Genomic DNA, 25058 nt, shown 5'->3' with positions numbered 1-25058 from the left:
GCAGGGACAAGGGTCAGATATCAGCAAGGATTTCTATTCTACTCTGACATAGGTGGAATCAGAAGTTAATATGGACGAAATAACAGACCAGTAGATCTTAACAGCCATATATGTGAATATACTGGTAAGGTAACTTGTACCCATTTTCTTCCATTAATATTAAACAATGCTATTTCCATATTTTAATCCTTCACTATGGTGTAAATTTATGGTCAAATTGTCAAAAAATGTCCAACTCCAGTATATTTTCAGTCTGTATATTTTGGGCAAAACATTTTTAATTCCTGATAATTCACACTTTACTGAATAAACAGCTGTCTCTCCAGTTCATTAAGGTATCTTAACTGGCAATATTGAATGTAGATTAATTTGTGATATTTCTAGCTTAGAATATTAAAGGAACACTATGGTTTTCCGTAAGTAAAAACTATACTGTTAGGAATAAAAACCTGGACGGATCGTTGTGGGGTGGTATGTGAAATTGGAATAAGAAAAATGACAAAAGAAATAAACACCTGGTGTTTAAACGATAGTTTATTGAATTTAGAGTCAAACAGAAAATTAATTGAATCTAATATAAATAGATATTTTGAGGAAAATATGATAGGTGATATTTCGCCAACCACCCTATGGTGTGCTTTTTAAAGCAGTGACCAGAGGACATTTTCTAAAACTACAAATACAACTTAATAAAAACCTTTTAATTTAACTGATCTTTATGTAGAATTAGGCTATCACAAATTAATAAACAAAATCCAACTGTTGATAATACTGAGAAAATGTTTTAAATTAAAGAGAAATGTAATAATAGTTTTATGGAAAGAACCATTAAAAACTTGGAAAGACTGAAATTTAAGTATTATTCCAAAGGTAATTGGGTGGATAAAATTTTATCTCAAAAACTTAGACAGCAAAAAAGGAAAAATTAAGTTAGAAAATTAATAGATAAAGATAGAAACTTAGAAACACATGGCTTTATATGTAAACCCAACAGCCCAAACAAATGGCCCGAATATCTGCTCTTCGTGTTTTTGGTTTTTTTTAAAAACTGAACCCGTCAAGGGTGTCCCCTTTCCCCAATTTTATATCTGCTTTCTATTGAACCATTAGCTATTAATATAATATAATATAAAAACAAGGAAATTAGTGGATATAAAATTTCCGATAAAGACCAAAAAAAATTTGCTTGTATGCAGATGATATTTTAATTACATTGACAAACCCTAGTAGATCACTAATTATTCTTATGAAATAGAGATATTCTATGGCATCAAATTAGAAGTTAAATATAAATAAATCTATGATATAGGGATGTGCATGGGCAAAAACATTTGGTTTGGCACTTTCGAAGTTTGTGACTTCGGGAATTCGACATTTTGGCAATTCCCTAATCCTACCTCTACCCCTAACCCTCCTACCCTACTAGGGTTAGAGGAAAGTTGGGATAAGGGTTAAGGTTAGAGGAAGTTTGGGGTTAGGGGTAGGGTTAGATTCCTGTCATCATTCCCTTAATTGTCCCTCCCTCTCCTGTTTTGCTACTTTTCAGAAATCCTAAGCACTTCAGCAATTCGGTTCGGTATGGCAATTAGACACTTCAGACATTCGGAAGTGTCTGAAATTCTGAAATTTGTCAGAATTTAAACTATTTGCACATGTCTACTATGGCATTCGATCTTAATTTAGATAATGAAAGTAAAAGGGAAATCACAAATATATACATATTTGTGATTTCCCTTTTCTTCTACCCACATGTAGATAATAAAAGTAAACTATATATATATATATATATATATATATATATATATATATATATATATATATGTGTGTGTGTATTAGTTTAACAAGAGAAACTAATCTAATTATGGAGATAAACTTTCTGAATCTTCTACAAAACACTAATAGATGGCTAAAGGAACGAAAAAATCTAGAGAGCACTTTCTGGGAAAGTGTCAACGTATTGAATGCATATGTTATACCCAAATGGAATTATTTGTTTCAAAGGTTACCACTAAATATCTCTAATAGCTGGCTTGAAATGATTCAAGCCAGCTTTATGCAATATATATATGGAAAAGTAAAAAACAAGTTTAAGCCAGATCACCTTAGCCCAGAAGATTAAAAAAGGAGGTATTTGGATATCCAATTATCAATAATAATTATCTACCCTCTATATTATTACATGTTTATAGAATGCAATTAAGTAATAATAGCAATGAAGGATGGTATAAGATGGAAGCTAAGGCAGGGGAAGTTATGAGTTTAGATGGTCTGGTTTGGAGTACGAAGTAGATAGGGAAAAGACATTATCCCAATATTATTGTAAAACATTTGTTTAAAAAAATTGGGAAAAAAATTAAAGTAATGTTAAAGATCAAAATTCCAATATATCTTGATCAACAAGTCTGTGACTTAAATTTAATTAAGTAGACAAAAGTGGGGAGAAAAGGATATCTCAATTATTAGAAAATGAAGTACCGTATATACTCGAGTATAAGCCGAGTTTTTCAGCACATTTTTTGTGCTGAAAAACCCCAACTCGGCTTATACTCGAGTCAATAGTCTGTATTATGGCAATTTGTATTGCCATAATACAGACAGGGGCTGTGGGGGCTGTGAGAGAGCGTTACTTACCTCTCCTGCAGCTCCTGTCAGCTCCCTCCTCCTCCGCGGCGGTCCGTTCAGCACCTCGGTCAGCTCCCAGTGTAAGTCTCGCGCAAGCAATAAACCAACTAAAACTTTAGATCAAAATGGAACAAATGTTTGGACTACTAAATGTAGGATCTTAGTAAGAAACTACCTTTATGGAACGCATGTTGGGAATTAATTAGTTGGTAAGACACTTTAAATGACCAGTAAAATATAAATATATATATATACATATATAGTATGAGTCTGTTGTTATCCATATATGCACAATAATAACTGGACAAATCTTGTATCATGTCTTGCATGTGGTTTTGTATTAAATGTAAAAAAAGAAAAAGGAATAAAAACATGCAATCCTATTTTAGTTCCCTCCCTCCCACCTCCCAGGGTTTTAAAGGTAGAATATACTTACTTTGAGCCTTCACAATGTTGGTCTCTGTCCTGCCTCTTTTGCATCTCTCTGGCTGTGAACATCATTGTAGATAATCCCTGCCAATCCAATGTCTCCTCATATGGAAACATTTGGAGTCTAGTGCACAAGTGCGGAGAAACTCTGTGCTGCGTCAATGAAATAGTCTCTGAGACCATCTGACTGATATAGCCAAGTTTAACTTGGGAATACAGCCACTAGAGGCATGTTAACCCTGCAACTTAAACATTGCCATTCCTGTGTTGCCATTCCCATTGTTTTACATTGCAGGATTAAACAGAGAGGAACATCCAGACCACTTCACTGAGAATTCTGAGTGCCTATAAAGTCCCTTTAAAGTAGATTAAGAAACATTTCTAACTTCGATATATTTTTTTCCCCCGCTGATTAGTAGAGCCTTATCATTTAAAAAAACTGTTCAAATATTCAGCCTACATGACATAACGTATACAATTTCACCTGTAACCCTGAACATTGTGTTCATTTTACATTGTCACCTTGACAAATCCATTTATGCTGATCTGTCAGGATCTCCAGTAACCTGAGTCAATACAACACATCCTGCTAAAGGCTTACACTCAACCAGTTATTAAAGTCTCTTAAGTATCGGTCATTGACATTCAAATCCTATAATTGTGTTTCGAACTTTACAAGTCATTGGGTATTTACAGCATGCTGAATAGAAATATCATTCTTCAATTACTTAACATGGCATTTTAGGGGTCATGGTTACACCTTCACATATTGCAATGCTTTATATAAATCGATTGTTCCCAAACCAGTCCTCAAGTCACCCCTACCAGTCCAGTTGCTAGGTGGTGGTTTATATTTTTGTTTTCTTTTAAAACACCTTAGACACAACTGGGTAATCCCTAAATCCTGTACTGGTGGGGGTACCACAGATCTAGATAATGCATTAAAAATAACAAGTGTGTAAAAAAAAAAAAAAAAACCTCTCAATCAGTTCTGCTAAAACATTGTTGGATAACGTTTTAAACCTGAAAGTGGCTGCAACTCATTTTCGTCTGTGGGATTTCTTATACCATGAACTCCAGTCCAACAGACAAGCCCAGACTGGCCACATGCCTGGTGGGCTGCGTTGGCCATAGGCCGAGGTTGGCAGGGGAGATCACAGGCCCATGCAGAGCTGGCGCTATCAGAGCACCAGCCCTGCTGCATGCCTTCATGGGCCGGTGGGGAGATCAAAGATTTCAATCACCAGCCCACAGGCACAGACATGCGGCTGCCAGCTGGGGAGGGAGGGAGAGGAGGACCTGGTGGAGCTCTAACTTGCAGCACCGCAGGGTTCCTCTCGGGTCAGAGCTTTGCCTGTTACCACAGCAACAGTCAGATCTTGTGAGAGTGAACTCTAGCCCCACAGACTTCACTCTCACCACTAGGACCACCAGTGATGGCAGCATGCCCCCCCCCCTCACCCTCCCTGGCTAAAGGTAAGAAGGGGGGGGGGATATAAAGTTGTTGTTTTTTTATTAAAAAAAATTATCTGCCCCCCAACACACACATACATACATACAGACACACACTACAGCACCTCCACTAAAATGATTTGGTTTTCCTTTAATCAGAATTCACCTTTTCCTTAAAAAAAAACCCACAATCTGCTAAATGTGAGAATTCCTTTTAACAAAACACTTATTTGATCTCAGCTTTTCTAAATTAAACTCCATTTGTATTCAATTAAACTTTTCTCTACCAATAAATACAATACCCATTCAGTTAAATATAGTTTGAACAGAACATGAAGGGACATGAATACAAATAATTTAAATTCATTTAATGTAATTGTCAAAAATGATGTTTTTTGAAGTAGATTCCTCCCTTCTAAGATCCAATGCAACACTGGTATCTGTATCACAGTGGTTCAAGAATCCATACTTTTTTTTTTTTAATTTAATTTATTACATTTTCAACAGATTTGATGTATGTATTTATATACATGCAGATTGACAACTGTTTCCATTTGCCCTAATAGGTGATATTTCATTTCCTTATCTTGCTGCATATGGTGCATCGAAGGCTGCATTGACCAGAGTTATGGACTTATTTCGTCATGAGCTCTTCCCTTGGGGAGTCAAAGTCTGCATCATTCAGCCAGGCGCCTACAAAACAGGTCAGGAATAAATATTTTCAAAAAATTTTTTCCCCTGGTCAATTACCAATTTAGTGAAGAACTATGAAAGTTTATTTTTTACATTAGTCTTTTTTGTATAAATGAACACATGCATATGAGGGAACATTTCAAAAACCATACCCGCTATGGCCCCCTTGCAGTGCCTTGGAGCCCTTCCAGAGTAATTTGTCAAACTGTTTTAGAATACTGTGACAACTTATTTGGGTTTCCCACAGCCGCATCTGGCTTCACCTGCCACTGAGCTAAGAAGACCCACTACATGATCATGCTCCGTATCAGAGAATGCTCATTTGTTACTCTAAGCCACGGCCCTACTTTGCTTTGTGGAGCTGCGTTTGGTCATGGGTGCACATTGGGACATTGGTAACTTATCGAACCACTCTAAAATAGATTGACAAGTTACTCTAGGAGGATGCCAGGACACTGCTGGCATTGCAATATCTAGAGCAAGCTCTACTGGTGATGTAGCTTTTTGGGTTCATTTAATAACCTGTCAATGCAATCTGTATCAAAACTATTAAGGCAGTGTTTTTGTCATTGTTCTTTAGTCAAATCTTTTAAAGTGGCAACATTTTCCACTGTACTTGATCAGTAAATATAAATAAAATCAACAGGCTAATTTCGAAAACATAGAATTTTAGTGAATTAAACCGAATGGCAATATTGGGGACAAAATAGATAGAGGAATCGATTCTACCAGACAATGACAACCTGGCTGAGTTGACCACTATTTGTAAATACGGTTGGAGGGTAATCCCTAGATATAATAGAAAAAAAAAAAAAACTTTATGCACATCAGACTGCTTTCGATACTTACAACTTAAAGACTTTGCTTCTACTTTGATCATCAAACAGGCAGGGACGGCGTTGCGATTTGGACGGCTTTTGAAAAAGTGTTTTGATATTCCCATACAAAAAGGCCAAATATCCACGCTCTACCTTAACCCCTTAAGGACACATGACATGTGTGACATGTCATGATTCCCTTTTATTCCAGAAGTTTGGTCCTTATTAAACTGACCACCCATATCTCCCAACTTAACCTTACATATGTTGAGGAGTGGGAACAAGACCTGGGTCCTCGAACTAGAAAACCTTTTGACGCAAGTCATACAAGTTCTCATGAAACCAATCCCAAATGACCCTTGTACACTCCTCCTCTCTAAACTGTCAGATTCACGAACCAAAAGCGAAAAACTCGCAGTCAGAATTTCGCTTGCGGTGCGTAGGGTAATAGGCGAACTATGAGCAGACTCCAAAATCCCTACCATGGCAACAGTAAAACGCAAAATCAACTAAACATACTAACCGCACAAATGCCCAAAAGCAATCCACAAAGTATGGGACCCTTGGGCTACTGATGAGCTGAGTCAACACCTCCGTCACTTCACATAGATAGCAATGTCCCCACTTCTGTGACTCCAACAGAAAAAATAAATGAGAAAAAGGAAACACACCAACCATTTTCTGAATTCAGGACTAATAGATACCCCCCCCCCCTACTTTCTCTTTCCTCCCCTTCACCTTTTTTTTTTTCCCTTTTAATTTTTGTTCACTTGTTCCCTTTACCAGTCAGACTGCACTCATCATCCCAAAATGCCTCCCACCAATGAGGCACCACAGTTGTAAAACCAGACAGCACTCACATAATTTCCCATGGACTATGGTCCTGCTTAATATATAAAGATCGACTGGACACATACATTAATGACATATGAATACTATCCATAGCAAGATGAAAACATTGCTGCACTAATATTAACGCCTCCCCGGCACAACCACATTTGTGTCTGTCATCTCAGTACCATCCCCGCAACTGATTTAACTGTTTACAGAGGTAGCTCACCTCTAACTGAACACATGCACTGATATGTCTGGTTTTGTATTCTTCAGTTCTGGTGTGCAGTGCGAAGAGTAAATGTTGTAAACCTTAAAAATCTTTACCAAATTAAGAATAATAAAATAATAATAATAATAATAATTTGATAGGATCTTCCTGCATGAAGATGCCAAACAAACATACAGGGGACAGGAGATCCTAAAATCTGACTTTTACTTGTGCAGCGAACTCCATAAAATCCATTATTTCAATTTGGTACTTTCTTTTTTCGAGACAGACAGATAAGCATATTAAAATACTAACTTTAATATAGTCTCCAGACAACCTAATTGTATCGCTAAGCCAGATGAGATTAATGAAGTCTAGGCACGCCAATATGAGGTGGAGTGATTTTCTTTTTTTCCCTTTTCTTCATTAAGGGTAGAGTTTGTATAAATATTTCAATAAACCACCCAAAATTATTATTATTATTTTTTTTTTATTCTTTATTTTTGACAGTGCAGTAGTGATTACACAGTTTGGTAGTGGTATAAAGATGCACAGGTATATATATATATATATATATATATATATATATATATATAATAAACATTGAGAGATTGCATTTTAAGTCAAAGCATACTGCACTGTTTATTTTTGTTTTGCAAATGTAATGCAAATAAACAGAGTATATATAAATCCCAGCCCGCATGTCTCAACATCTCCAGTCACCAGTTGGGTTCACAAAGTACACGTAATGCCCGTACATGTGGTTTCATAGGGGTAAGCATGTCAGAGTAATAAACACTGTCACTTATAAAAGCCAAATATGGCAAAGATGGTATAAAAATAACAATTATGAAGCTGAAGCTCATAAGCCAAAGTGATCTCTGGTGGTGGAGATGGATGGATCCTGGCGGTCACCCAGGTATAAGGAAGGTGACTTACCAGAGCGTAACCTTCAGGTCACTCTCGCTGGTGCCTTGCGCAGTGCCATGTGGGAGGTGATTTCTTCAATGACAGAAGGGTCTAGGTGTGCTAGTCCGAGCCGACCACTCACTGTGGCCCCTTGAAGCCCAGCTTGTTTAGGTGGGATTCCAGTTACGCATAGCTCTGTGGGCGGTTCCCATGTGGATGAATAGAAGCTGCTTAGGTATTCCCCATCGGTACATTGGTCCTTTGATTGAAGGAGCTGTAGTAGCGGTCGCAGTGACCTGTGCCATTCAATGGTGCTGCAGGTAAGATCTGGGAAAAGCGTCAGAGATGAGCCCTCAGAGTGTAATAGGGTCTTCAGCCAAGCAGCTGTGAGCATAAGGGCCTTGTCAGAGAGCGATTGGAATCTGATAAGGTCTGCATAAGCAGCTATTCGTGCTGTGGGTGGCTTTGGCAGGTTCAACAGGCCATCCAACCTCACCGCTTTGGTTTGTTTGAGCGCCAGCAGAGTGTTGAGCAGCCTTCAGACATAATGGGGTAAGTTGGCGAGACCAATCGTGTCCGGGACTCTGCTGATTTTAAGGCTATAGCGCCTTTTCTGGTCCTCCATGGCATCCACTCTGTCACTGGTGGTCGGTTGTAGTTTTTAGATTTCAGCAATTTCATTTTCCACGGAGGTTAGCCTGGAGTCTTGGGTGCTCATTGTGGCCTCCAAAAGGCAGCGCTTTCAGTGGCAGTTTTGAAGTAGGCCATGTCTGCCGCTATATTTGCCCTAAGCTCAGCAAGCATATGTTTCAGCTGGGCAGCCGTGACAGGTTCAGCAGGGGTAAACTGCTTACCGGTGAGTGTCATAGGTGGATTGAGGGGCATCCACTCTTCCGTGTCGCAGGGGATACCTTCCAAGGAAAATGAGGACTCATCCCCTTCCAGCGCCATCTTGTCCCATGCGGTTCGCCGATATCTCGGCTTGTTGGGGTCCTATCAGCATTGGGTTTTTTGTTCCTCCTTCCCACCACTGGTGAAGGGTTGTTGGCTCAGGCAGGTGCCCATTTTTACAGTTAATATCGTTATTTGAGAGTGCCAGGCTCGGAGCTTGGGGAAACGTGTCTGCTCTATTCCACAGTTGGCTCCGCCCCCACCAATATTCATTTTAACAAAAATACAATACCTTTCTTACGGCTTTCAGGGCATGTGCACAAGATAAGGGCAGAAGGTTGCTTTCCTGACAGTTTAATCAAGAAATGGTCATCCTATTAGACAAATACACAAATGTAGTTTGGTTGGTACAAACTAATCCAATGCCAATTAATCTGTGCCCAAACAAATCAAGCCGTCCAGGATTTACCTGCTGAGTGGGGGGGAAAAAAAAGAAATCTAAAATGCCACTATTATCCACTTCTCAGTTCTAAATAAGGTGGTCCCAGTGATTTTGTGTAAAAAAAAAAAAAAAATATTTATTTATATATATTTATTTTTTGGTTCCGTCCAGACCACAAAGCACAAAACAACCATTAACATCGACAACGATACATATTATGCGACTGATTTTTTTTACATTAGAATAGATTACAGGTAGCATTGTAATACATCACTAATTATTTATTTATTAAATGGACCATGGTTCTTCAATAAGGTTTGATCATATTTTCTTTTTCCAAGCCTCTATAAAATTATATTTTGGTCTGGAAAATCACTAAAGGGACACTCCAGACTCCTAAAGCAAGGCAGTTTGCTGAAGTGCTTTATATTAGAAGAATCCCTTTTTACAATATGGGAGGGAGGGGTGGAGGTTCTAGATTTCAGTAGAAATTGGCATGTTTATAAATGACAGCCAGAGGGAGTAACAAAAATGTCAGACTGTTATGTCACTTTCTGGTTGTTTAGCTCAATGGCGCTAAACTCAAGATGCAGCAATTGCTCACAGCAATACAGAAAGTATTTAACTTGATTGTAACAGCCACAGAAAGTCTGGGCTGGGGAAGAACAAGAATGCTTGGAAAGGCACAGGCGAGATTAGCTGCTTTTGCAAGCAGTTTTCAGATATAGCGCAATGAAAAATGGATAAGGAAATGCATGCATGTTTTGATATTACAACCTCCACCCCTCCCTCCCATATTGTAAAAAGGGATTCTTCTAATACACACACACACACACACACACACACACACTTTTTGGGGGTGTATGTCTACTAAACAGTGATTATTTTGTTTGGGCAGTAGTGTCCCATTAATGTCTGTACAGCATCTATTACTAAAATGTCTCTTCAGTATATTCCCTAACTACTGTCGCGTATGGCAGCTACTCCTGTGATGTATGATTTTGTTAGTCTGCTGTAAAACATAGCTCTGGAGATGAACCACCTCATTTAATGGAAGCAGTCAGAGTATCAGTTGCAGAAAGACATGGATTTAGACAAAGGGGCGAGTGCACAGTGGGTGCAGAAGATCGTAGACCGCCTCAGACACCAATAATTTTGACACACTGAAAAAGAAAAAAAAAGGGGGAACTATAGTGCTAGGTTTTTAACCCCTTTATCACCCCCACCCCTGTGGTGCTGGGTTAAAAATACCCTTACTCACCTGATTCCAGCGGTGATGTCCCTTGGCACTGTTCTGGTTCTTGCTCCGCCTCCTCTGATGGCAGCGGAGGGGACCGCACACACTGCGAGTGCCTCACTCGCATTGGGACCTCACCAATAGAAAAGCATTGTATACCCCTATTGGGGTTTTTGGTGACCCTGGATGTCCTCAAGCAGTGCGTGATGACGTCCAGTGTCAGTTAGGTGACCAAAAGTCGCCTCAGCACCCACAAGTACATCTAGAAGACAGCCACTAGAGGCAGAGTTAACCCTGTAATTTTATTTGAGTACTACTGCCATTTGAGCATCTTTATCCAATGCTCATTCATACAGATGAAATTATAATCTGCTTAAAATGACACATAGTATCTCTGCTTACAGTTTTGTTTATACAGAAAAGTGTAATTTCCCTTTAATGTAGAGTATGCTACAAAAAAAATATTGCAAACTACTATAACTTGTGTTAACTTTTATTTTAAACCTAGACTATAGATTTTGCAAATTACACAATCTAGTTATAGTTCAGTCGAGGAACATATTGCAAATAAGGATAAACATCGTTTAATTTCTCATTTTATATCTGTTGTCTCTATACGGAGGGCCAAGTACGAAGGTCAGACTGTGCTGAAACTGGAAGACTACATTTTCCCTTCAATGCTACTTGTGATATATTAATCTGCCTTAATATCTAATCATCCTTAAATGTCACTTTTTTTCCTTCTTCTAATGCAGGTGCCCATTATAACCCATCCTACTGGGAACGTCAAAATCAAAAGTTACTGACCAGGTTACCTACAGAGTTACTGCAAGAATACGGGGAGGAGTATATTACAGACACAGTAAATCAGTTTCTGGAATATGGAAAAAACGCCTGCACAGACATCAGCCCCGTAACAAACAGCATTCTAGATGCGGTTCTCTCGGAGAATCCAAAAGTAAAATATTATGTAGGAAAAGGGATCTGGCTGCTCTATCTAATATTCATGTATGTACCAGAAAACATCACTAGCCAAATTGTCAGAAGTCTGTTTTCTAAACGCAAGTGTGCTCCAAGGTCTCTTAGGAAACAAATGAAAAACAGTGGACAGGATTAACACGCTAGGGATTTATTTTATATTTTTTAATCTCAAGCGCACTTAAGCAGTTGAGAACCAAAAAGGCTGGGCATTACAGCAAAAATTTACTATTTGAGTTGTGAATTCTTATGGCACTATTTAGAGCATTGATTACTTTGGTCCACCTTTTTTGATCTGAGAAACAGACTTCGATTCTTTCTCCTTTCTAAAGCACAAAAATACTACGGTGGAGATATCTGAAAAGACATGTCTTAACATTTTAGTGTTATCCAAAAATTGGAAGCCATAACTGCACATTTCAATCTGAAACTGGCCCATTTTTTTTTATTTTTATTTTTTTAAATATGAATATAAAAACAAATCTAAATATTCATATTTGCTGCAAATCACCAAGCTATTCTTCTTCTGCTGTGTGTTCAGAACAGGAACTGGCAAAACCAATTATGTATGATGCTCAAACTTTCTATCGCACGGTTTAGCTTATCCCATAAGCAACTTTATGATCACAAGGGCTTCAGAGTTGTAGTTTGGTCGTTTCGCTTTTACTCAGTAGAAAGCCAACAGCTGAACTCCCAGTAATCACCATGATATTTTGTTTTGCAGAATGTTGGGAGGCAAAAGTGGGGACTTTTGCAAGTTGTGAGGGAAAGTCGGAAGGGGTGGGCTTATGGAGCAAGAATAACTTTATATGGGAAAAGAACAAAGTATAAAAAAAAAATTTTTATGCAATCTGCACATTGATCATATTGTGTAACAGACTGAAACAAGGAACCAAAAACATTTTAACCCCATTTTTTTGTATTTCTTTTATTACCCACTAAAATGTTTTGTTAATCACCATGGATAGGATAGCAAAGAGAAGTATTGGTTGGAGAGATGGAGACAAGAAAGGACAAGTGGAGATCCAGACAGGGGTATGAAGAAAGGGATTTTAATGGGTGCAAGAAGGTAGATCACAGAAGAGAGGAAGGTGATGGACACATGAAGAGGAGTGCATGTGGGATGTGGTGGAGGCTGGGAAAAGCAAAAACTTAGCATTAAGGCTTGTTTGATGGGATGCAGGGACAGAAATGGTAACCTGTGCCAGGCCAGAGTATATTTTTAAAAGAACCCTTCAAATATCATAACCACTGGCTGGAGTGCCCTGGTATGCTCCTAGAGCAGTGTTTCCCAACCCAGTCCTCAAGGCACACCTACCAGTCCAGGATTTAAGGATTACCCAGTTTTGTCTAAGGTGTTTTTAGAAAAAAAAGAAAAAACACCTTAGACAAAACTGGGTAATCCTTAAATCCTGGACTGGTAAGTGTGCCTTGAGGACTGGGTTGGAAAACACTGTCCTAGAGTAAGAAATCACACTGTTTAAGAGGTCTGACAACTTTATATATATATAAAACTCACCAAGCCTATCTAAGGTGTCAGAAGTTAGTATATTGCATGTTATTGTGTGTTTCTGTGTTTTGTACGTGCAAAATGCAGAAGTTGTCCAAAAATTATATTGGCAGTAAGCTCTGGGGGAGGGGGGCAAATGGGTTGTTGTTAATATTGGAAATTAAAAAAGGAAAAGAAAGATTAAAAGGCTGCAGGGAAAGGGTATATGCACCATAACCACTTCAGTAATATGAGGTGGTAAGGATGCCTAGAATGACAAAACCTAAAGAAATGCTCATATTCAGTAAAGCAAGTGAAACATGGCTGGAATTGCATGTAAATTGCCAGGACAAACTGAAGTGAGTCCAATTCATGTAAGACTGTATCAGACCTATAGTCCATCATACTTTTCAGAAACAAGCTACGTGCATATGCAAACTTAATAGGACCTGTGTACACTCAGTAGGCATCTTAATCATCAGTAGACAGAGCCCTATACCATGAATAAAGAAACTATGGAAGAGGGTTCTGCTGACAATATATTCATTTACTGTTCTACACAAAAAGTATAAAACCGCATTCATACCAAGGACAATAGAAAGCTCACCCCAAGCGACTATTACCATTACATACAAATCTGAGACCTAGTGAGAATGGAGGTGGTAAAGAGAGCAGTCCAAACTCCACTTACTTTCTTTGAGAAATTACGCCACTCCAACGGGTATAATCACAGTTCTTTACCAACATATAAGCTCTATATCAGGAGAATTGGGGGAACATGAAATATCTAAACCTATAGGAGGTCAATCTGAGGGAGGTGCTGGAGGGCATTAAATGGGAGAGTATAGGGGAGGTGTTTGCCAGATCTTCAAGAGCAATCATTCAAGACAATGTTCCGCTAGTACACAATTCTAGTTGTACCACATGGTAAAGACCGACACTGATAGTTGCTGGCACAAGTGTGGGGAAAAGGATACGTATGTTCATATGTGGTAAGCGTGCCCACGGGTAATTGGATTATGGAAAGATGTATGTAAAATAATAGCCGATCTACTGCAGAGACACATTGATCCGAGCCCCTGGGCCTTTCTTGACCCATTAAAGGATTGCCTGGTAGGGAACAAATGCTCTTTCACATCCTAGCTCTAGCAGCACACAAAACATTGGCACAGTCATGGCATAAACCAGATATGTGCACAAGTTCTCAAACATAAAAGATGTCTACCTAATGGACAAATTGATGGCTCAGGTTAGAAACACATCATCCAAATTTAATAAAGTGTGGGCTCTATGGGAACAGTAGAGTGAGTGATAAAACTGGAAAACGGATGTCATCCAGCCCCCAGCCCCAATAACACAGTTATCTTTTGAGTAGAAATCTTGGCATCCACAAATGTATCACCAATATCTGTAAGATCACAGAGAATATATAGATATATTGATCTGGTGAACCATGAAACAACATAACCTCCATGTTAATCTCATTCTGAATTAGTTTTTTTACATTATTAAAATACAAAATGTATGAAACATTTAATTTTTGCACTATATACACTATAAATGTCGACCAAGCCTAAACTTGTTAACTTCTTCTTTGCATGACACTACTTAAAGAATTGAAAAGGAAAAAAAGTATAAGACCGACCTACCCATTGAAATTGGTAAAAATCGGTGACACAGAATCAAATGTCAGTTTCAGTTTATTATAGAAAACCTATAGTCCCTAAATTATTATTATTTTTTTTTTCAGGACTATAAGTTCCCTGCCTCCTGTCCACCCCATTTTCTGTAAAAAAACAAAACAAAAGAAATATGCAAGCTTAATATATGTTACTTGCCTCATTTCTAGCACTGAGACCCTATCTTTGCAACCATCTGCTCCACTTCCTTTTTCATTAGTAAGCATGCTGACATCTTCTGCCTTCTTGTGATTCTCATCCACGATGCTTCTCTGTGAGAAGTATTGGATGTTACTTGTCCGGCAAAAACCACAATATACCAATCAAATGCGCTCTATGAGAAGCATTGACTGAAGTATAGAGTCTGCATCTGGTATACCAGCTAAAGCACCCCATAGTGGTGGTCGGGAAGACACCCACTAGTGGTGTGTTTAGCCCTGCAATGTACTTGCCATTTCTGTAAAACAGCAATGTTTTACATTGCAGGACTAAAACTACAGTGCCAATGCACCCAGACCACTTCACTGAGATAAAGTGGTCTGTATTTCTATAGTGGTCCCTTAAGCACTTTTTTCCTCCCAGTGATCACAAGCAAGATGCAAGTGATAGTAGACACTTAGAAAGCACTTTAGTTTCACTTTACGGCAAAGTCATTTTCTTTGGTCTGGTTCTAGTATATCAACACATATGTGTTTTTGTTTATATTTTGGTTTCTGCTAGAAGAGAAAACTAAAAAAATACATTTTGATATTATGCTTAGATAGTGGGCAATACTATTGATAAGTATGGATTCTAAACTATCAAAAGTCAATTAGAAAAAAAATAAAATCTATTTACAATCCATCCCTCTCCTGGAAAATAAAAATGTACTCGTTTTTTTTTTTTTTGTTTTTTTTTTATTTAAATTGTTGCACTGCTAAACTATGGTGTGTTTTTTTTTATAAATGATAAATGAAAGTTATTGTGCCAGTATTTTTTTATATTCAGACTCTGGATAATACATTTGCATAAAATTGAGTTTAGTGTGAAGACAATATAAATGGGAACATCTTTCCTTAAAAAAAAAAAAAAGAATAATTAACAAAATAGAACTATATATTGAACCTTTATGATTAGGATTGAATTTTTTTGAGAAGGTTTAAAAGTGCATTTCAACGTAAGCTCTAAAGGAAATCTATACTAAGCGAAATACCCAAAGGTGTCATACTTTTGAATATAGACAAAAGCCGAATGTGATTATGTTTACTTGACAGAGACGATGGCAGTTAATTGGTTTTACAACAGATTGTCAAGTATGTGCTTTCATATTAGATGTACATTAATATGGTATTAATCATGTTTATTTGAAATAAGTCTGGAATCTAAAAATTGATTGCAGCTAGTATGATCTTTTGATCCATTGGGACATCTGTACCTTTTGTATTTGTCTGCGCATATTGTGCCATCTTTTCCCTAAGCTGTACAGGACTGCATGGATGGTTTTGGTGCCTTATAAATACCAATATTAATATCTAATAATAAACAGACCTTTGGCTGCCTATTTCACTATTTCAAGTTGACTTGATTGGCCTTAGTTTTTATCATTTTATATTTGTATTAATCTGCCCATACTTTATACATATTTTTTGTTTTTATTCCAACTATTCGCAATACCTCACTTATTCGAAGTATTGTGTTTGTTTTACCAGTACGAATTGTTGCCAGATTCTCGTTATTAAATTAAGTGCTGCTTGGGAGATGTTTTTGAATATAATTAGTGCATTTGACTCCACCAATGAATGATCTCCCATAGAGCATGCTTAAAATCTTGGATATTAACATTACGTTACATCACTTTGAAAGTGAAGATGAACTGTCCACCTAATGAATGATAGATTTGCAGAGTTGTGGAAACGGAAGTTCTGTGTGTACATTTTTTTTGTGTGTGTGTGTGTGTGTGTGTGTGTGTGTATTTCCTCAGGTGGGTTTGACTCTTATAATATGAACCACTTGCCTGTATTCAAGCAGAAATATCACGATTCAAGCCTTTTTCAATTTAGAAGTTATTGTAGTTTGTTATTTTAAGCACATGCTTTTATTAGCAACAGAAAGTGTACTTTTGTGTATCCTCCAGGGCCAGATTAAGAGCCCAGTGGGCCTGGTGCTGATAATTATGACGGGCCTAATTACAGAATCATATCAACCAAAAACAATAAAACACTCCTAAGCGTCATGTATCTGATGGAGATGGTGCTGGAGAGAAAGAAAACAGCAGCTATAAGAAAACACATACCTTATGCTAATCTCTCTCTAATTTATGTTTTCATCTTTCAAGTAAATCCATAACCCCTAACAGCAGTGTCCAGCCAAGCAGGAAGTCAATGGGCAGGGCAAAAGGGTGTGCCACTGACACAAATCACGTAACCTGCCAAAAGGGGCGAACATGCCCAAAAAGAGGACGTCTGCCCAAAGAATTAGAAGGCCAGCCTGGCCTAAATGCATGTCAGGCTGCCTGCCAATCATGCAGCTGGCCAACTAAGGGCATACTATGCAGGCAGCACCCTGAGCTTGGCATAAATGCATCTAATGATGCGCTCGCTCAAAGCTTTCTAAGGACTGTCCCCTAGCACTCGCTGGTCCACTTGTCTCCTTACCTTCTTACTAGCAGGCAGAAGTTCCTGGTATATAGTCTGAGACAGAGAAAAGGTGTATGTAGTGAGTGCAGAAGAAAGGGAACATGCCATAGTGTTAGAGAGACCAAAGTCAGCATTACCTTAAAGCAGGGATGTCGAACATGCGGCCCCCCAGATGTTGCTGAACTACAACTCCCATGATTCCCTGGCTATCTGTTTCATTGAAAGAATCATGGGAGTTGTAGTTCAGAAACATCTGGGGGGCCGCATGTTCGACATCCCTGCCTTAAAGGATCACTATAGGGTCAGGAACACAAACATGAATTCATGACCCTATAGTGTTAACACCACCATCTAGCCCCCCTGGTCCCCTCATGCCTCCATAAATATAGCAAAATCTTACTATGTTCAAGCCTGAAGCTGTAACTCCGCATGCTGTTTGCCTCAGAAAAAAGCAGTCTGCTGACATCATTAGGAGTGGTGGCCTGATCCAATCACAGTGCTTCCCCATAGGATTCGCTGAGACTGACAAAGAGGCAGGTCAGAGCCAGCATGATTCAAACACAGTCCTGGCCAATCAGCATCTCCTTAGAGATATGAATTGAATCAATGAATCTCTATGAGGAAAGATCCGTGTCTGCATGCAGAGGGAGGAGACACTGAATGTTTGGATGCATTTTAGGCAGCCATGACCCAGGAAGGATCTCTAACAGCCATCTGAGGAGTGGCCAGTGAAGTTATCTCTGAAAAGACAGTGTTTACAGCAAAAAGCCTGACGGTAATGATTCTACTTACCAGAACAAATTCAATAAGCTGCAGTTGTTCTGGTGATTATAGTGTCCCTTTAACTATATTCATTGTCAGCCAGTCCACACAAGTTTTGTTCCCATACATCCCTCTTAAGTTTCCATACTTAAGTAAGAGTATGTGAAAAGTAGTTAGGGTTGCCACCTTTCTTGGAAAAACATACCGGCCTTACTAATTTTCATAATTAAATATGTATGGGTGACATCACATGATGTAAATCACAAGGAGTGCCATAAGAGAAAATGCTGTAAAATCAGAAAAAACTACTTTGTTTGATTCTGCTGTATAGATGGATTCCTCCCAGTGCCCCCCATGTCTCCCATTGCCTTCATGACTCAGTGCCCCCATGTGTCGATTACTCCAGGTCTCAGTGTTCCCATGTATCACAGTGTCTCAATGCCCCATGTCTCCCTTTGTCCCCATGTATCCCAGGGTCCCCATGTCACTAGGACACTAGGAAGATGGGGAGACCTGGGGACACGGGGAGACCTAGGGACACGGAGACACCAGTGACACTGGGGGACTAGGGGACTCTGGCTGGGACACATGGGGACACTGGGAAAATAGGGGACACTTGAAGACATGGGGACACAGACACTAGAGACACTGGCTGGGGGACATGGGGACATTGAGAAATGGGGCACTGGGAGACATGGGGACACTGAGACACCAGGGCCAAAGACACTAGGGACACTAGCTTGGAGACATGGGGACATTGTGACACTTGAGGCACTGAGAGACATGGAGACACTAGGAGACATGGGAACAGTGAGACACTGGCAGACTGGGGGCACTGGGAGACTAGGGGGCACCGAGACACCAGGGACACTAGCTTGGAGACATTGAGACACTTGAGGCATTGGGAGACATGGGGACAGTGAGACACTGGCAGACTGGGGGCACTGGGAGACTAGGGATCACTGGGAGACTAGGGACACTGTGTCCCCATGTGTCTGTGTCATAATGTCTCCCAATGTCCCTTAGTGTCTCAGTGCCTGCCATAATGTCTCCCAGTATCCCTTAGTGCCTCAGTGTATGTCTCCTTGCAGTCTTTCCCCCCATTCCTTACTTCGCTGAGCTGTAGGCTGTCTCTGCAGGGTGGGTGTTGCTGTCTGGACTCTCTGTAGCTGCACCCCTGCAGATCAGTGAGTAGAGATAGGCAGGGAGGGATATGCTGGAACTTCCTATCCCTGCCTGTCTCCACATACAGCGACCCCTACTGGCCAGTGCTGGTATTGCAGAGTAATCTCTTGTGAGAAAAATACGAGCATTTGTATTGCCAGTATTACTGCAATATTGGCACCAGCCAGGCAGCCTCAAATACTGGCTGTGCCAATAAAATAAAAGAAAGGTGGAATCCCTAAGAGTAGTGTGTGTGAAAAAAAAAAATGTAAAAAAAAAATTTTTTTTTTTACATTTTTTTTTTAATCAATGGGCCTATTCCATGGGCCTGGGCCTGGAGCTGCAGCTCCATCAGCCCCTATGTTAATCTGGCCCTGGTATCCTCCCATAATCTACTTTGTACTGAAGAGATGTCAAGATGTTTTGCATATAGTCCTACTGATGTTGAACATTAGTACATATTACAAGACATAATGTATCTTGCTATTTGTATGTATACCTAGAAGGACAAACCTCTGTATATATGTTGCCTAGATGTTTTGAGATTGGTTTGTGCTATGTCTTGCAATCTTGTAAGATAATCAAAGTGTGCAATAAATCTTCATTATACATCACAATGTTTTCTCTTTAAACAATCCTCATGGCTGTATTAAATCATCTGCACGTGAAAAATTCTTCGATTTTAAAAAATTTGATCAGTTGTGTAATATTTACAAATCTGATTATGTTTAACCTGTTTAACCCCTTAAGGACACATGACGTGTGTGACACGTCATGATTCCCTTTTATTCCAGAAGTTTGGTCCTTAAGGGGTTAAAGAAATTCCATTTTTGTTTTCAATCAATAGAGATACTTTTCACTGTAAAATGATTGTCACATTTCTAGAAATAAAGATTTCTATTTTTTTCCATACAAGTAGTTGTGGTGTTTTTGCGTCACCTAAAAATAATAAAATATTTTTTGCTTTGGCTATATACAAGTCCATACTTCAAACTTCACAAGCACTCATTTGTCAAAATTTGGGACAGACAATGACACTTCTGGATCAACCTTTCTATAGTTGTTACTAAGTGCAGTAATAAAAAAAATAAAATTAAAAAAGAAATTAACATTGAAATGTTGAATTTTACTTACCATAAATATTTCCAAAGGGTTCTCCTCCACTCAGCCAGAATGGATAGCTATAGCTCAAAAAACTAGAATATTTTCAAATGTAAAATAGAGATCCATCAGAACCTTGGATTTGTAATAAATTTCAAGAAATCTCCTCTGCTTCCATCTCAGACTATTTTTTTCCTGGGTTTTCAGATCGACTCAGTCCTTTCGATTTTTCAACTCCCGTCTTAGACTATAAAATCCATCAAAAAGGATAATTGTAAACTGTTGTCCTTTTAACAGGTTTATCTTCACGATTTAGCTCAAATCATAAGACTACTTTCAGCCTCCATTCAGGCAATTTTCCCAATGTTCCCAAGTGGCTCCAGAACATGGAAGCTTGAAAAGGGAAAGCTATATTCGATTGTCACCCTGATTTTATCCTGTAGTCACATACTAGCCTTTTAGGTTGGGGGGCTACCTGCTCTGACCTCTCCACAGGCAGACTCTGGACACAGAACATTGTCCGAAAAGGCAGTGTTTGCCTAAAAATGCTTGCATATAATGATTACACTCACCAGAACAACTACATTAAGCTGTAGTTGTTCTGGTGACTATAGTGTCCCTTTAATGTGATTGTAGGTAAACCACTCATAAATAGTAAACCGGTTCTCTAAACACCTCCAGGTTAGTCAGATGCATTTAGAAAATAAGAACTAAAATACATTGTGCCGAGCTTCAAAATTTAGGACACTTAATATTAATCACGCTTACAGGATTAAAACTAGTGAAGGCACATCAACACTAAAGGGACACTATAGTCACCAGAACAACTACAGCTTAATGTAGTTGTTCTGGTGAGTATAGTAGCTCCCTTCAGACATTTTCATGTCAACACTGCCTTTTCAGAGAAAAGGCAGTGTTTACATTGCCCCTAGGGACACCTCCAAGTGGCCGTCGCTCAGATGGCCACAGGAGGTGCTTCCTGGCTCAGGGCTGCACAGTAGATAGCCCTGCATTCAATGCATCTCTATGACGAGGTCGTGATTGGCCAAAACGTCATTTGACCCGCATCTGTGCTGATTTTAGCCAATACAATGGATTTCCCTATGGGAAAGCATTGGATCGGCAAAAAAATCAGCCATTTTGATGTCACGAAGGGGGCGGAGCCAGTGTCACAGGAAATAAAGTGAGTTTTAAGCTTTTATAGGGGGGCTAAGGGAGGGCAAGCCACTTATATGGTGGGTTTAGCACTATAGGGTCAAGAATACATGTTTGTGTTCCTGACCCTATAGTGATCCTTTAAAACCAGGAGTCAGAAGTGCAAACACTACTTTCCAGATATCGATATAGGCAAAGGGCACACTATTCCACAGGTAATGCAGATAAACCAATAAAACAAAAATATTTAAATATATATATATATATATATATATATATATATATATATATATATATATATAAGTAATTGCACAGCCCTATGTGTTTTGTTTAAATGTTCAAACTTCGTCAGGTGCAATGAAGTTCACACCTTCATTGCCCCGAGGAAGTTTGTAAATGAAGATTACTGTGCAAGTAAGAGTAATCAAAAAACTACTAACCTCCCTTTTGGATATCAGGTTTCCTTCCCAAAAAGAAGGGAAACTCCTTTGGCTCCTGTCTAAAAAAGCAAAGTACTTCTGCAAAGATTAATCCATTAGCGGGAGGATAACTCCAATGCAGAGAAAATTCTTTCTGGCATTACACGTACAAATGCAAATATATTTAAAAGACCAAATTGGAGAACATAATTATGAATGCATACCAATAAGAAGAGCATTCTCATGTGATGGGACTGGAGCTTAACAGCAGGTCAGTCACAGCTTTTATACCAGTCACATCTACTGTGGCAATGTCTGCAAATCAGTTAATACACTAAATTTAGATCAGTCACATATGAAGTACAGGAGTAAACATTCCGCTATATGAAGGAGGCCTCTTTTGTGCCAAAAGCATAAGTGCCAGTAAATCAGTGCAAAATATATTGAGCCAAGTGTACTTATAGTCACTGTCTGGCCAAGTCGTCTCCACCGGTGTAGACTCTAGTCACCTGGAAGATTCTTTCCTTCCCTGGAATTGGCCTCTTCTCTGCAGACAGGTATGTAATATACAGACTTCCAGGGGAATGACAGGAGGCCTAGCTGGATGGTTGTGTGAGAGGCAAGCTTCACCGACAGAAGCCGAATCAACCTCTGAGAGAGGTTTTTTTTTTTTTTTCTTCCTGTGGCATACATGAAGAAAGACTGGGACTCACAGAGTCATACACATGCACGGGTAGTATCCCGCTTAACCAAAGAGGTCCAGGCTATGTTAGACTCTCAATCTGAGAAACTAATTTGAAGGAGCTAAAACATCTAAAACATGATATTCAAGAACTGGGGGGCTACGACTTCCATTGTGGAAAATAATAGAGTAGTTTAAAAATAAGAGCATGTCCTATAATGTTCAAAACATGGAAGTATTACTAGATATGTGCAAGACCAAAATTATAGATTTGGAGGATAGTCCCTGAGAGTGTCCAGCAAGCCTCACTACAAGCATACATGAGAAACCGGTTTGTGGCATTAGCTCCTGATATACTACCTGAGAGATCCTATGGTGCATGTACTATGTCAAAGAACAAATATTACAGCTTAGCAGAGCTGCCACTGAACTACCTGGAGAATATAACAATGTAAAAACATTTGTGGATCTATGATATGCTACCCTGAAAAGGCGACAGGTGTTTTGTCCAGTAACTGAGGCACTAAACAAACACCAGATTGTATAAAGGTAGGAATTTCCTAGTAAATTATCAGTATCACTGGAAGAGGGCACCTGTTTGCAGTAATCCTGGGACATCCCCGCTAACACCTGAAGAAGAGGTCAGTGGCCCCAGAAAACCTTCACACTGCTAACCATTTTAAGTTTTAGTTTAGCTAAGTATTTAGTGTACCTAATTATTTCTCAAATTCTCGCAATCCCTTGCATTTGTTGCAATTTAGAGTTGGATACTGACACAGCCCGTCTACTGAACGGATGTCATAAGCATGTTTACTTGTTTTATGTGCCTTATTATTATTACTACCATTTATATAGCACCAACAGATTCTGTCACGCTTTACAATATCATAAGAGGGGTGGATTTAACAATATAATTACAAAAGACTTACAGGAATGATAGGTGGAAGAGGACCCTGCTCAAACGAGCTTACAGTCTAGAGATGGTGGAGTATAAAACACAATAGGATAGGAGACAGCAATCAAAGAAGGTGAAGTGAGGCAGAGCTGGAGGAGAGAGTAGAGCGCTGCCCTTTAGGAAAGAAGAAGGGACAGGTATGCAAGAGAGAGCTTATTCTGGGAGGCCATAAGCGCTCCAAAAGAGATGGGTTTTAGGGCACTTCTTAAACGATTCAAGACTAGGGGAGAGTCTAATAGTGGTAGGCAGGTTTTTCCGTAGGAAGGGAGCCGCCTGCGAGAAATCCTGCAAGCATGAATTGGCCGTATGGGTGTGAGCAGCGGACAGGAGAAGGTCATGGGCAGAGCAGTGACTGAGAAGGGGCATACCTATGGATAAGTGAAGAGATAAAAAGGGTCTAGAACTGTTCAATGCTTTATAGATATGGATTAGTACTTTGAATTGACTCCTATAGGATACAGGAAGCCATGTAAAGACTGACAGAGGGGTGAGTGTGAGAGGACCGACCGGAGAGGAAAATCCATAGCGACCTTATCTTTACTTTACAACTTAAATGAGACTTACATGAACCCAGTCTGGCTTGTCGCTGACCCAGCTAGGAGTGGAAGGAGTCCAAAGTCAGTGACAAACACCTGACCAACTGCTCGGTCATATATGCTTATGACACTAACACTTAAAACAGATGTGAAACACTGCATTGACTTTCACCATAGAAATCTAGAATGTGACAGCAGATCCAAACCATTTGGCCCATCTAGTCTGCCCATTTCTCTAAATACTTTCATCAGCCCCTGGGCTTATTTTATATCTAGGATAGCCTTATGCCTATCCCATGCATGCTTAAACTACCTTACTATATTAATCTCTACCACTTAAACTGGAAGTCTATTCCATGCATCCAATTTTAAACATTTGCCCCTCTGATTTAGGACTACGTCCTCTTGTTGTGGTAGTTTTTCTTCTTTTAAATAGAGTCTCCTCATTTACTGTGTTGATTCCTTTTATGTATTTAAATGTTTCTATCATTATACTTACGGAACTTAATAAGGACATCCTAAGTAGTGATCCTGCGATTTATGTGAGCTATTGCTTACGCATATCTTCAGTATGGCACTATTTTGATCCTGTTTGTTACAACAATGACCTCCGCAAAAGTGCTTTGCCTAACCAGCACACAAATCCAGGGTGGCAATGTAATGCAGGTTGCTGGGACGATTAATAAAAGAGGGTACTAAAAGCAACAAGTGCCAAATACACACACCACTCCCTGTGTATCAAAACAGGCAATAATAATACTTATACATGTACAGGTGCATATAGGAGATGTTCCATATAAAAACCTATAGAGATAAAAAATAGTACATAGTATAGCCTGTATATACAAAAGAAGGAAATGTGGAAGTGATTGAATACACTCACGAATTTCAGAGCCGTGCCAGGCTCTGTATATGATGCCCAAGGGTGCCTCAAAAGGCTCTGTGGAGAATCTTGAATGGTATCCCCCAGAAGTAGGAAAAACAGCAG

General features: G+C 39.2%; 2 protein-coding genes across 2 annotated transcripts in view; both read left to right on the top strand.

Moving 5' to 3' along the window:
- HSD11B2 (hydroxysteroid 11-beta dehydrogenase 2) overlaps positions 1 to 11945 on the top strand; it is a 60276-nt gene extending 48331 nt beyond the window's left edge. The window contains exons 4-5 of the mRNA XM_063437609.1: positions 5070 to 5207; positions 11291 to 11945. Of these exons, the coding sequence (XP_063293679.1) occupies positions 5070 to 5207; positions 11291 to 11652 (500 nt within the window). The 3' untranslated portion in view covers positions 11653 to 11945. The remainder of the gene's footprint in view (positions 1 to 5069; positions 5208 to 11290) is intronic.
- The window catches only part of LOC134578629 (inactive hydroxysteroid dehydrogenase-like protein 1), a 1053979-nt gene that overhangs the window by 18594 nt on the left and 1010327 nt on the right, over positions 1 to 25058 (top strand). The gene's annotated exons all lie outside the window — the stretch shown is intronic.

Source organism: Pelobates fuscus, chromosome 12 (assembly GCF_036172605.1).
Source record: "Pelobates fuscus isolate aPelFus1 chromosome 12, aPelFus1.pri, whole genome shotgun sequence".
NCBI lineage: Eukaryota > Metazoa > Chordata > Amphibia > Anura > Pelobatidae > Pelobates > Pelobates fuscus.
The sequence above is the reverse complement of the archived record's forward strand: the minus strand, read 5'-3'. Positions and strand labels throughout refer to the sequence as shown.